At 46.9% G+C, this 13,182-nt stretch overlaps 1 protein-coding gene across 1 annotated transcript in view; it reads right to left on the bottom strand.

Annotated features, from left to right (window-relative positions):
• NOL6 (nucleolar protein 6) overlaps positions 1–13,182 on the bottom strand; it is a 69,708-nt gene that overhangs the window by 12,418 nt on the left and 44,108 nt on the right. The window contains exons 22-23 of the mRNA XM_081929604.1: positions 2,492–2,616; positions 332–421 (exon numbers count right to left, since the gene is read on the bottom strand). Coding sequence (XP_081785730.1) covers positions 332–421; positions 2,492–2,616 — 215 coding nt within the window. The remainder of the gene's footprint in view (positions 1–331; positions 422–2,491; positions 2,617–13,182) is intronic.

A 13,182-nucleotide genomic window follows, 5' to 3' on the forward strand; every position in this document is an offset into this window, starting at 1 on the left:
GTATCAGGAATTTTTTTATGTCTAACGTTTTACAATGTCTAATGTTTTAAAGCTACAGGGAACCAGGCAGAGGGCCTTCTCGGTAGTGGCGCCCGCCCTGTGGAACGCCCTCCCATCAGATGTCAAAGAGATAAACAACTACCTGACATTTAGAAGACATCTGAAGGCAGCCCTGTTCAGGGAAGTTTTTAATGTGTGACATTTTAATGTACTTTTAATCTTTGTTGGAAGCCGCCCAGAGTGGCTGGGGAAACCCAGCCAGAAAGACAGGGTACAAATAATAAATTATTATTATTTTCATTAAATAGAATAAATGACTAAATAAACTTGCCTTCACATCCTGGCTTCCCAGAGGGTCCATGAGCTGCTTCTCCAAAACCTGAAGAGATTCCTGAGCCAAAACCAGGAGGCGCTGCAGGACCTGGTGTGGGGTGGAGAAGAAGAGGCAGAAGAGAAGGGGAAGTTTTAAGAACTGTTCACAGCCAGTGCATCTGGAAGGACCCCCACACACACCTTTGCAAGGTCTGGCTCGATTCTGCAGGAGAGCAAAGGACGTTCGGAGGCAGCCGGCCCAAGGTGGTGCCTTTGCCTCCAGACCCTTCCTCAAAAGGAGAGGCCCAGTGCGGTGTAGAGGTCAGAACAGGGTTCCCAAAGTGGGGTGAACCGTCCTGTGGCGGGGGGCGGGAAATAACCTAGAGGGGCGCCAAGAAGTAAGGGGGCGGCAGGGAGGTGCAGGAGGTGTAAATGACCATCAGGCTCTGAAAAGCTGATAGCACTGGATCATCGAGTTGAATTAAAGAAACTACTGTGTGTGTGTGTGTGTAACATCTTTATTCTTTCCCCCCTCCTTTCCTCTGTACCACTTTATTTCTTTATAACGGAAATTCTTTCAATAAAACAATATTATTTAAAAAGTTGAATTAAATTGGATTCCAAATGAAGGTGTAACTGCTACTGCTTTGAATTTTATTGTGTTGCTACCTTCCTGAGTGGGACGCGGGTGGCGCTGTGGGTTAAACCACAGAGCGAAGGACTTTGCTGATCAGAAGGTCGGCGGTTTGAATCCCTGCAACGGGGTGAGCTCCCGTTGCTCAGTCCCTGCTCCTGCCAACCTAGCAGTATGAAAGCACGTCAAAGTGCAAGCCGATAAATAGGTACCACTCAGGCGGGAAGGTAAACAGCGTTTCCGTGCGCTGCTCTGGTTCTCCAGAAGCGGCTTAGTCATGCTGGCCACATGACTTGGAAGCTGTACACTGGCTCCCTCGGCAGTAAAGTGAGATGAGTGCCGCAACCCCAGAGTCGGCAATGACTGGACTTAATGGTCAGGGGTCCCTTTACCTTTTACCTTCCTGAGTGGGGTGTGCAATTATGAATAACGGCTTTTTTATAGGGTGTGGTAGGGGGACTGGGCCTGAGTTTATAGAACCAAGGGGGCAGAGGCTTGAAAAAGCTTGGGAGCTACTGGGCTAGACTAGGACCTTTGAGACCAGGGTTCAAATCTCCACTCTGTCATGAAACTCACTGGGTGACCTTGCACCAGTCAGCCTAACCTAGAAATGTATATGAAATGAATAGATTGGAAAAATCTTCAGATGTGAGTGATGGAAGTCAAAAAATTGTATAAGATATAAAAGTATGTTTAATTATTGTTGAAAATGATACGTTAAAAAACTAATAAAAAAATTAGATACCGTATTTTTCGCTCCATAAGACGCACTTATGTGAGTGTGTCTTATGGAGCGAATGGCGCTGCGCAGAGGGAGAACTGTGCAGTGCCCCTTCAGCGAAGCGCCTCTCCTGGCTTCTGCCACACGCAGCCTCTTTGGGCAGGGGGAGCCTTCATCCCGCTGCCCTGAAGAGGCTGGGCACAGCTCTCCCAGAAGCCAGAACAGCCAGAGCCTATCCCAGAAGCCAGTTCCCTCTTGCTGTTCTGGTTTCTGGGATTCAGAATATTTTTTTTTCTGTTTTCCTCCTCCCAAAACTAGGTGCACCTTATGGTCTGGTGCGTCTTATGGAGTGAAACATGCGGTATACAGTGGTACCTCGGGTTAAGTACTTAATTCATTCCGGAGGTCCGTTCTTAACCTGAAACTGTTCTTAACCTGAAGCACCACTTTAGCTAAGGGGGCCTCCCGCTGCTGCCGCCGCCGCACAATTTCTGTTCTCATCCTGAAGCAAAGTTCTTAACCCGAGGTACTATTTCTGGGTTAGCGGAGTCTGTAACCTGAAGCGTATGTAACCTGAAGCATATGTAACCCGAGGTACTACTGTATATAAAAAAAAAGATGAGGAAGGGGAGAACCAGTGCTTTTTTTCTAAAAAAATGCTTAGGGCTGGGGAGAACCCATGCACTGCCACCTCAAACATCCTTTGTCCTGTTCAATTTTAGCGGTGTTGAAAAGGCTTCAATGAGAGAGGACAGACCGGAAGAGACCGAGAAGGAAAGGTTTGACCTGGCCAACCAGGGGATGAAGGCTGCAGCTGGGCTCACCTGCGCAGAAGGCTTCTCCTTGGTCCACGCCGAATCCTGGCGGTCCTTGGGGGTGGCGATGAACATGACGGGGAGGCGTGGCCGGGCGGCCACAAAATGGTTCCTGATCTCCACGTAATCTGCATCTGGGTGCAAAAACATCATGGCGTCAGACAGCAACGAGGGGGAAGTGGGCAATGTTTCTCTGGCGCCCTCCTGTTACAACACTCGATGAAAGAGACAAGAGAAAAGAAGGACCATCTCACTGGAAGACCCGGGTTCAATCACCGCCATCTTCAGGTAGGGCTGGTCAGGGATGTCCCCTGCCTGGGAAGCTGCAGCTGCCCACCAGTGTAGACATTACAGGGCTAGATTCTAAACTAGGCAGTCCCTCGTGTTCCCAGATCACGATTATTATTATTTTTAAAATAAATGTATTTATTCGGCTTTTCAGATTAAAACTTTACAGTCACATATACCACATAGGGTGGCACGGTGGGTTAAACCACAGAGCCTAGGACTTGCCGAACAGAAGGTCGGCGGTTCGAATCCTCGCGACGGGGTGAGCTCCCGTTGCTCGGTCCCTGCTCCTGCCCACCTAGCAGTTTGAAAGCACGTCAAAGTGCAAGTAGATAAATAGGTACCGCTCCAGCGGAAAGGTAAACGGTGTTTCCGTGCGCTGCTCTGATTCGCCAGAAGCGGCTTAGTCATGCTGGCCACATGACCCGGAAGCTGTACGCCGGCTCCCTCGGCCAATAAAGCGAGATGAGCGCCGCAACCCCAGAGTCGGCCACGACTGGACCTAATGGTCAGGGGTCCCTTTATCTTTACCTTATACCACATAGAAACAAGATTCCAAGGAATCTCCTAGATTTCCCTCCTCCCCTTTGTGGGTCCTATTGTTCGTCATTTCCTCCTGCATATTTCATAATAATCCAAATCTTTTACCTCTCCATTGTGTCCAAAACTCACCATTAGACGACAAGTGTTATTCCAATCCTATGAACGATTTTAACTGTTTACAACAGTTCTTAAGTTATAAATTTCCCCTATTCCTTATTAAAATTTTGGTCTTCCCAATTTCTGATTCTTCTGGTCATTTTAGCCATTTCGGCATAGTCCATCAACTTGATCTGCTATTCTTCTCCAGTAGGGACTTTATCTTCTTTCCATCTCTGGGCCAATAACATTTGTGCAGCCATGGTCGCATAAATAAACAGCCTGCTCCCTTGGGATTTTGGCACCTAGAATTCCTAAAATAAAGGCTTCAGCTTCCCAGATGACGATGAAGGCAGTGCCGAACCACAAGCACCGCCCAGAAGCTGCCTGCGTTCCCCTACAGAGGCACGGTCCACCTATGCCACACCTGCAACCCTCCAGATAGATGGTGATGGGATGCAGCTGCCAACATCCCTGACCATGCGCTGGGCTGGGATTGGTGGGAGCTGCAGTCCAGCTGCACCTCAAGGGCACCAGGTTGAGAAGCCTTGGACTCTTGGTGGAGGATGTAAAGGCGTAATATATGCACACCGACAATATGGACACCTACTGAGAGCTGTGAAGATTCACTTCTCGGTATGTGGATTGAGGCTTAAGATATAGCAGAGATAGAGGACGATAGATGGATAGATTTGTTGTGGTTGTATTTCTTTGGTTTTTCTTTCTTTTTTCTTTTTCTCCTTTTATATCTTTTTCTTCCTTTTTCTGATTTTTTTTGGGTCGTATTTCTATTTGGTTTTTACTGCATTATACAGTGGTACCTCGGGATGCAAACGGGATCCGTTCCAGAGCCCCGTTCGCATCCAGAAGCAAACGTAACTAGCAACGGCGCATCTGCGCACGCACACGTCGCTTTTCAACGCTTCCGTGCATGACGCCATTTTGAGCATCTGCGCATGCGGCGAAACCCGGAAGTAACATGCTCCATTACTTCCAGGTTGCCGCGGAGCGCAACTTGAATGTGCTCAACATGAAGCACATTCAACCCGAGGTATGACTGTGTGCTGAAAACTTTTAATAAAATTAATATGAAGAAGAAAGAAACCTACAGAGCCCCAGGACCAGCCAACCCAGGGTCTTTTCATCTTGGAGATGAAGCAGTTTTTTTAAAAAAAATGGAGTGAAGTTTTGGAGAACAGGATGATTCTGCAATCTGCATCAAAGGTGCAAATAGATCACATCGGCATACTGGAATACTTTATCCAGATTTTGCCAGGCATGGAGAAAAACTGAGCACTGAGCCCCACTCCAACCCAAGGTCTAGAAATCTGAGTCGGACACCTCGCTGGCTATTGCACACACACACTTTGAAAAGACACCTTCACTGTGGTTCGGTGGCTTTGTGGTTCGGCGCTGCCTTCATCGTCATCTGGGAACCTGAAGCCTTTATTTTAGGAATTCCTGGATTATGGAGAAAGCTAGAGAGTTCCAGAAAGACATCTACTACTGCTTCATTGACTATGCAAAAGCCTTGGACTGTGTCGACCACAGCAAACTATGGCAAATTCTTAAAGAAATGGGAGTGCCTGATCATCTCATCTGTCTCCTGAGAAATCTCTATGTGGGACAAGAAGCTACAGTTAGAACTGGATATGGAACAACTGATTGGTTCAAAATTGGGAAAGGAGTACGACAAGGCTGTATATTGTCTCCCTGCTTATTTAACTTATATGCAGAATTCATCATGCGAAAGGCTGGGCTGGATGAACCCCAAGCCGGAATTAAGATTGCCGGAAGAAATATCAACAACCTCAGATATGCAGATGACACCTCATTGATGGTAGAAAGTGAGGAAGAATTAAAGAACCTTTTAATGAGGGTGAAGGAGGAGAGCGCAAAATATGGTCTGAAGCTCAACATCAAAAAAATGAAGCTCATGGCCACTGGTCCCATCACCTCCTGGCAAATAGAAGGAGAAGAAATGGAGGCAGTGAGAGATTTTACTTTCTTGGGCTCCATGATCACTGCAGATGGTGACAGCAGCCACGAAATTAAGAGACGCCTGCTTCTTGGGAGGAAAGCAATGACAAACCTAGACAGCATCTTAAAAAGTAGAGACATCACCTTGCCAACAAAGGTCCGTATAGTAAAAGCTATGGTTTTCCCAGTAGTGATGTATGGAAGTGAGAGCTGGACCATAAAGAAGGCTGATCACTGAAGAATTGATGCTTTTGAATTATGGTGCTGGAGGAGACTCTTGAGAGTCCCATGGACTGCAAGAAGATCAAATCTATCCATTCTGAAGGAAATCAGCCCTGAGTCCTCACTGGAAGGACAGATCATGAAGCTGAGGCTCCAATACTTTGGCCACCTCATGAGAAGAGAAGACTCCCTGGAAAAGACCCTCATGTTGGGAAAGATGGAGGGCACAAGGAGAAGAGAACAACAGAGGACGAGATGGTTGGATAGTGTCTTCGAAGCTACAAACATGAGTCTGACCAAACTGCGGGAGGCAGTGGAAGACAGAAGTGGCTGGCGTGCTCTGGTCCATGGGGTCACGAAGAGTCGGACACGACTAAACGACTAAACAACAACAACAACAAAGGTGCCGAAATCTCAAGGGAGCAGACTATACATTTATGCGACCACGGCCGCACGGATGTTATTGGCCCAGAGATGGAAAGAAGATAAAGTCCCTACCGGAGACGAATGGCAGATCTAGTTGATGGACTATGCTGAAATGGCTAAAATGACCAGAAGAATCAGAAATCAGGGAGACCAAAATTTTAATAAGGAATGGGGGAAATTTATAACTTATCTTAAGAATCATTGTAAACAGTTAAAATCGTTTGTAGGATTGGAATAACGCTTGTAGTCTAATGAGAGCCAGAGTGGTGTAGTGGTTAAGAGTGGTAGACTCGTAATCTGGTGAACCGGGTTCGCATCTCCGCTCCTCCACCTGCAGCTGCTGGGTGACCTTGGGCCAGTCACACTTCTCTGAAGTCTCTCAGCCCCACTCACCTCACAGAGTGTTTGTTGTGGGGGAGGAAGGGAAAGGAGAATGTGAGCCGCTTTGAGACTCCTTAGGGTAGTGATAAAGCAGGATATCAAATCCAAACAACTCCTCCTTCACAGCCATGAGAGCTAGAAACCTGCCACATAGATCTTTTTTTTAAAAAAAAAGGAAAGCTGAATTTTTTCAGAATGCACCCCCAGAATGCTATGATTTGCACCGAGATTGGGGGGGGGATGTTCCTTCTGTGCTACACTTTAATGGTCCTTTAAGGCAGGCAATTACAAGCTCCTAGAAAAGCGAGGATTAATCTTGTCGAGTTGTTTCACGTGGAAATATTTGGACCGCAGGCCTCTTTAGCAAAATGGTGCCCGAGTTTCTGGTTTCATGCATGCAGAGGTCAGGTTCTGGAGCACCGGGAGTAGACAATCCTTTCTCTGAGTCAGGAGGTGAACAAGATAACCTTTGCTCCTGTCTGCCTCGGGATCTGCAAATCTGACAAAATGCAGTGATGCTGCTTCCTCAGCCTCTGAGACTCCTTCCTCCAAATGCCATGATAAAAATTAAACAAACTCTCTTCCCACCATCTAGCTGCCCCTCGATTAGGCTGCGTGGAGGCGGATTACAAGAGCAGATCTATGTTGCTGGAGAGGCAGAGTGTGGATTGTCTGAATACAGTGGTACCTTGGGTTACATACGCTTCAGGTTACAGACTCCAATAACCCAGAAATAGTGCTTCAGGTTAAGAACTTTGTTTCAGGATGAGAACAGAAATCATGCTCCAGCGGCGCAGCCGCAGCAGGAGGCCCCATTAACAGCAGGAGTGCTTCAGGTTAAGAACAGTTTCAGGTTAAGTATGGACCTCCGGAACGAATTAAGTACTTAACCTGAGGTACCACTGTAATTGGTTGGAAGAGGTTGGGGCGGGCGATGGAAGTTGAAGCCACCTTTCTGAGCCCAATATTTGTTCGTTTGACCACACTGTTCATTAGGCATAGAAATATTCTGTCCTTCTATATTCATTTATTTCGGGTTAAAACTGGGGACATGCTCAGCTCTTGTAGTCAGTCAAAACAGGCACAGCCAGAGGCAGCAATGCTTCTGAATACAGTGGTAGCTTGGTTTTTGAAAAGCTTAGTCCATGGGTTAGGCAACCTAAGGCCTGGGGGCCAGATTCGGCCCAATCGCCTTCTCAATCCGGCCCACGGACGGTCTGGAAATCGGCATGTTTTTACATGAGTAGAATGTGTCCTTTTATTTAAAATGCACGTCTGGGTTATTTGTGGGGCCTGCTTGGTGTTTTTACAGGAGTAGAATGTGTGCTAAAAAGCATCTCTGGGCTATTTGTGGGGCATAGCAATTCATTCTCCCCCCCCAAAAAAAATATAGTCCGGCCCCCCACTGTTGAATGGTCTCTTTAAATTTGAAGGTTCATTATTGTTCCACAAGATTTGTATTTCTTTAAGGGCCAGAGTAAATAACGTGACCCAGTTTTATTGATATATTTTAATTAATGTAAAAGGAGTTTTTGTTTTTGATATTAAAACCTAGCAAAAGGTTATTTTGCGTTCCTTGTAATGTGTGGTCTCCCCAGCAAGCTCTCTGCAGCGCAACTAATCTGCAAATAGCCAATACCCACAAGGTCTGAGGGACAATGGACCGGCCTCCCGATGAAAAAGTTTTCTGACCCCTGCCTTGGTTCTTGAACAACTTGGAACCCGAATGGCACAAACCCAGAAGTAAGTGTTCCAGTTTGCAAAAACTTTCTTCAGAAACCAAACATGCTCCGTTTTGAGTGCAACGCTTCCATTCTAAGTGCTACACTGAGGTCTGTCTGCTTTTGCTATTCATTTTGCGTTTTTGTCGCTTTTTTTGTTTTGCTTTTGTGACTGTGTGGAACAGAGTTCAGCGACTGATTGTGCGACTGCGGAAATGGATAAAAGCTGCAAGGCCAAGAAATCCATTAACAGAACAACAATAGAGGTAAATTGTTAAACTGCTGTTTTAGGGGTTGTTTTTAAACGTCAGGAACAGATTAATCCATTTTGCATTACTTTCTATGGGAAAGCACGCTTTGGTTTTGGAACGCTTTGGTTTTGGAACGGAGTTCCAGAACGGATTAAGTTTCGAGAACAAAGGTACCACTGTACCTGTTGCTGGAAGTCACATCAGGGGAGAGTTGCTCTTGTGCTTGAATCCTGCTTGCGAGTTTCGCACAGGCATCCGACTGGCCACTGTGGGATCAAGGATGCTGGACTAGATAGGCCATTGGTCTGTTCCTGTAGGCCCTTATGTTCTTAAGTCTATGCGTGTGGTTTGGGAGCTGCACGGTCAGGGGGAAAACAATGCTGTCCAGGGTTGTAAAGACTGAGAAGAGAATAATTGGGTGCACTCTTCCCACCTTGAATCAAATCTGTGCTTCCAGGTTTGGAAACGATGCCTTATGAGGAACGGCTAAGGGAGCTGGGCATGTTTAGCCTGGAGAAGAGGAGGTTAAGGGGTGATATGATAGCCATGTTCAAATATATAAAAGGATGTCACATAGAGGAGGGAGAGAGGTTGTTTTCTGCTGCTCCAGAGAAGCGGACACGGAGCAATGGATCCAAACTACAAGAAAGAAGATTCCACCTAAGCATTAGGAAGAACTTCCTGACAGTAAGAGCTGTTCGACAGTGGAATTTGCTGCCAAGGAGTGTGGTGGAGTCTCCTTCTTTGGAGGTCTTGAAGCAGAGGCTTGACAACCATATGTCAGGAGTGCTCTGATGGTGTTTCCTGCTTGGCAGGGGGTTGGACTCGATGGCCCTTCCAGCTCTATGATTCTTGGTGCCATAAGAAAGCTGCAGAGATAGCACAGGATAGTGCGCACCCCGGAAATGATCTCTTTCAGCTTCTGCCTTCCAGAAGAAGGTACAGGGTTATTAAGACTAGGACTAGCCGCCTGAGAAACAGTTTCTATCCAAATGCGATTTTCGTTTTAAACGCAGTCTAAGGTAGTCTTTAAATATTGTATTTAATTATGGGGTATCAAAGTTTTTAGGGGGCTAACCAGGCTGGGATAGCAGGCTTGTTGCTTTCTGAGTGTCTTATTGTAGATTTTTCAATTTCGTTCTTCTGTATGGGACAATGACAATAAAGATTATCGTATTGTGACGAGAGCAAACAGACCCCCAGTTTTCGGCGGCTAGGCAGTAAAGCAAGCAATTGTCTGCTGTCCACATGCTAAAATTTTCAGTTCTTTGGGGAATGTGCCCATGGAAGGCGGAACTGGCAGAGGAGAGACCTGTTATCTGACTTACTGCTTAGTGTTCCTGGGTCCAAAATCTGGGGATGACCTGACAAATCTCCCACATGTCAGCGTTTTCATTCAACCCTCTTGCCAAAAGCATGCTGAGAGTGTTTTAAATGTGCAGCGGAGATTAAGTGGGAGAAGGCACCAGTCATGGGAAAGCTTTAATTCTGGTGGAGACAGTCTTAAGCGGGGCTTTATGACATATGGCACATCAAAGCTCAGATCTGCTTCCCATATCATTAATGAGCCATCTGTGTTTCCACAAGGCTGAATGATCCAAATATTATAGATAACAGGCACTGGCTCTCGAGACGTTTACGAGCTTCGATGCATGTGCTACTTTTCAAACTCAGCAAGCAAACAGAACGCCTATTGCAGAACCGCACAGTACGTAAATGATGTAAGTTGTCTCAACTCCATGGGGATGAAAGGATAAAGCATATTTTTCGCTCTATAAGATGCACCCGACCATAGGACGCACCTTGTTTTAGAGGGGGAGAACAAGAAAAAAAAAAATCTCCCCCTCTCTGCTCAGCGCCCCTTCAGCGAAGCAGGAGAAGAAACGGAGCCCTTTCCATTTCTCCTGCCGCTTGGCTGAGAGGGGGAGAATTTTTTCTTCTTCTCCCCCTCTAAAACAAGGTGCGTTCTGTGCGTTCAAGGTGCGTTCACCCACAGCCTCAGGAGCATGGCGGGAGTTCCTGCTGGGCTCCGGAAGCTTTAGGTTCCTTTCAACCTGCTCTTTGGGGCTGGCGGGGGAAGCGCTGCTTTCCCCCACTGCCAGCCTCAAAGATCCCTGAAGGAACCTGAAGCCTCTGGAGCGTGGAGGGAGCGCTCCCTCTGCGCTTTGGAGGTTTCGCGTTGCTATCGCTGAAGCCAAGGAGCCTGCATTCGCTCCATAGGATGCACACACATTTCCCCTTAATTTTTGGAGGGAAAAGGTGCGTCCTATAGAGCAAAAAATACGGTAATGTTTGCTTTGGAATAAGGAGGAGGTTTGGGTCAGCAGACCCGAGAATTATACCTCCTTCAACTAGACCTTTGAATCAGTGAACAGCCTGGTCTCCCCCTCCCAGTTTCTGCACTGTTGACATTTACTAATGTCATTTAGAAAAAAATGATGATCTAGAATAGGTACTAGGTGCAAACCAAGCTTATCTAGACAAGACTTCTAAATGAGGGAACTAACTGGTTTCGTGAGCCGTGTGTGGACAGAAGCAGGTGGTGGGGAAGGTAAAATACTAAGGATGGAAATATCTTTGCAAAGAACTCGATAGAAAGCCAAGACTCTAGTATCTAATTTTTGAAAGGAATGGAGAAACTGTCTAAATTGGTCAGTGTCCTTGCAAAGGTTCCCCCAGCATTTAAATCAGCCAGAAGAGACCAGAAGGGGGTGGCAGTTCTTACAGGAACCAGTATGCAGATGAATGAGGAGCCAAACACAGATCGGTAGCTACTGGAATGGTATTTTCCCAGTAGTGATGTATGGAAGTGAGAGCTGGACCATAAAGTAGGCTGATCGCCGAAGAATTGATGCTTTGAATTCTGGTGCTGGAGGAGACTCTTGAGAGTCCCGTGGACTGCAAGAAGATCAAACCTATCCATTCTGGAGGAAATCAGCCCTGAGTGCTCACTGGAAGGACAGATCCTGAAGCTGAGGCTCCAATACTTTGGCCACCTCGTGAGAAGAGAAGACTCCCTGGAAAAGACCCTGATGCTGGGAAAGATGGAGGGCACAAGGAGAAGGGGACGACAGAGGACCAGATGGTGGGACAGTGTTCTCGAAGCTACCAGCATGAGTTTGACCAAGCTGTGGGAGGCAGTGGAAGACAGGAGTGCTTGGCATGATCTGGTCCAGGGGGTCACAAAGAGTCGGACATGACTAAACGACTAAACAACAACAAGCTACTGGAATGGTTGTAACAAGGAGGTCGCCTGCTCCATATAACCAGCCCCAATCAATCATCAGGCTGCAGTCCTTTGGGCCTGTTGATGTTTCAGAGCACTTTTTAAAGGCAGCAGCCCAGGAAGAGCATGTTATTGTAATCCAAATAGGAAGCAATTAAGGCATGTATGACTGTGGCCAAATCAGACATCTCTTTAAAAAGCCACGAGAAATTCAACCCACGTCTTGCTGGACTCCAAGATCCTCCCTTAAAAAATATATATATGAAGGAAAAAAGCCAAGGTAAATTCAACGAGGAGGTCTATCTGATGCCATTACCACAGCGAGAAAATGAAGCCTCCATATATAAGGGAAGTATACCTCTGAATAGCAGGTTCTGGGGCCAACAACAATGACAGCCGCTCCTTTCCTGCTCTGCCTGCAACCTCCCAGAGGCATCTCTCTCGGGTACTGGCAGGAGATGGAATGCAGGACCCGGCCAAGTCATTTCTCATGTTCCAAACAATGAGAAGAAAAGAGCGATTTAGCACGCTCTGGGCGATGTTAACACAGCAAAGTCGAATGTTCTTTGCAACAAAAGGAGCAGGGAGGTTTGGCAAGCTGGACTGCAATTGCAAAAGCTCCTGGCTTTACTGTGGGGATCAGGTTGCCAAGCCCTTCTTGGAAGGAAGGCAAAAGGAAACCAGGAAATCATCGTACTAATCCTAACAAGGAAGGTTTGGCCTCTTAATTCTTCCAAGACAAGGAAACATCAGACTGCTCAGCATGGAAGAGGCTTCCCTAAGGAAAGGAAGACTTTCCTTTCCCTAAGGACTTTCCTTTCCCTAAGGAAAGGAAGCTGGAAGTTGGGAGATTCCGGACAGATAAGAGGAAGCACGCAGCACCTAAACTATGGAACTCACTTCCACAGGAGGCCACCAACTTGGACGGCTTGAAAGGACAGTTAGACAAGTTCATGGAGGAAGAGAGGCTATCAGTGGCTCCTCAGTTCTGCCTCCAGTCAGAGGAAAAGATGCTTCTGAACTAGATGAGCCTCAACTACGATTCTATGTGACCAGGCTACGTATTAGTTGTTCATCCTGTTAATTTCAAAATATAGTGGAACAGCTCAGTCGGTAGAGAATGGGACTCTTAATCTCAGGGTCGTGCGTTCGAGACTCACTCTAGGCAAAAATATTCCTGCATCGCAGGGAGTTGGACTAGATTACACACACCCACACCCAGTCCCTTCCAACTCTACAAGTATCTATGGGACTCTCATATCTACGGGACCGCCTCTCCTGGTCTGCCCCACGGAGGACCTTAAGGTCCAGGAATAACCATAGTTTAGAGGTCCCGGGCCCTAAGGAAGTCAGACTATCCTCCACCAGGGCCAGGGCCTTCTCAGTGATGGCTCCGACCTGGTGGAATGCTCTGTCCCATGAGACCAGGGCCCTGCAGGATTTAACCTCCTTCCGTTGGGCCTGTAAGACAGAGCTATTCCGCCTGGCTTTCAATTTGAATTCAGCTTGATCTTTTATTTCCCTTCTCTTCCCTCCCCCTCCCTTTTTATGAAGACCCGCTCTGAG

The sequence above is a fragment of the Podarcis melisellensis genome (assembly GCF_964234715.1).
Source record: "Podarcis melisellensis genome assembly, chromosome: 11".
Lineage (NCBI taxonomy): Eukaryota > Metazoa > Chordata > Lepidosauria > Squamata > Lacertidae > Podarcis > Podarcis melisellensis.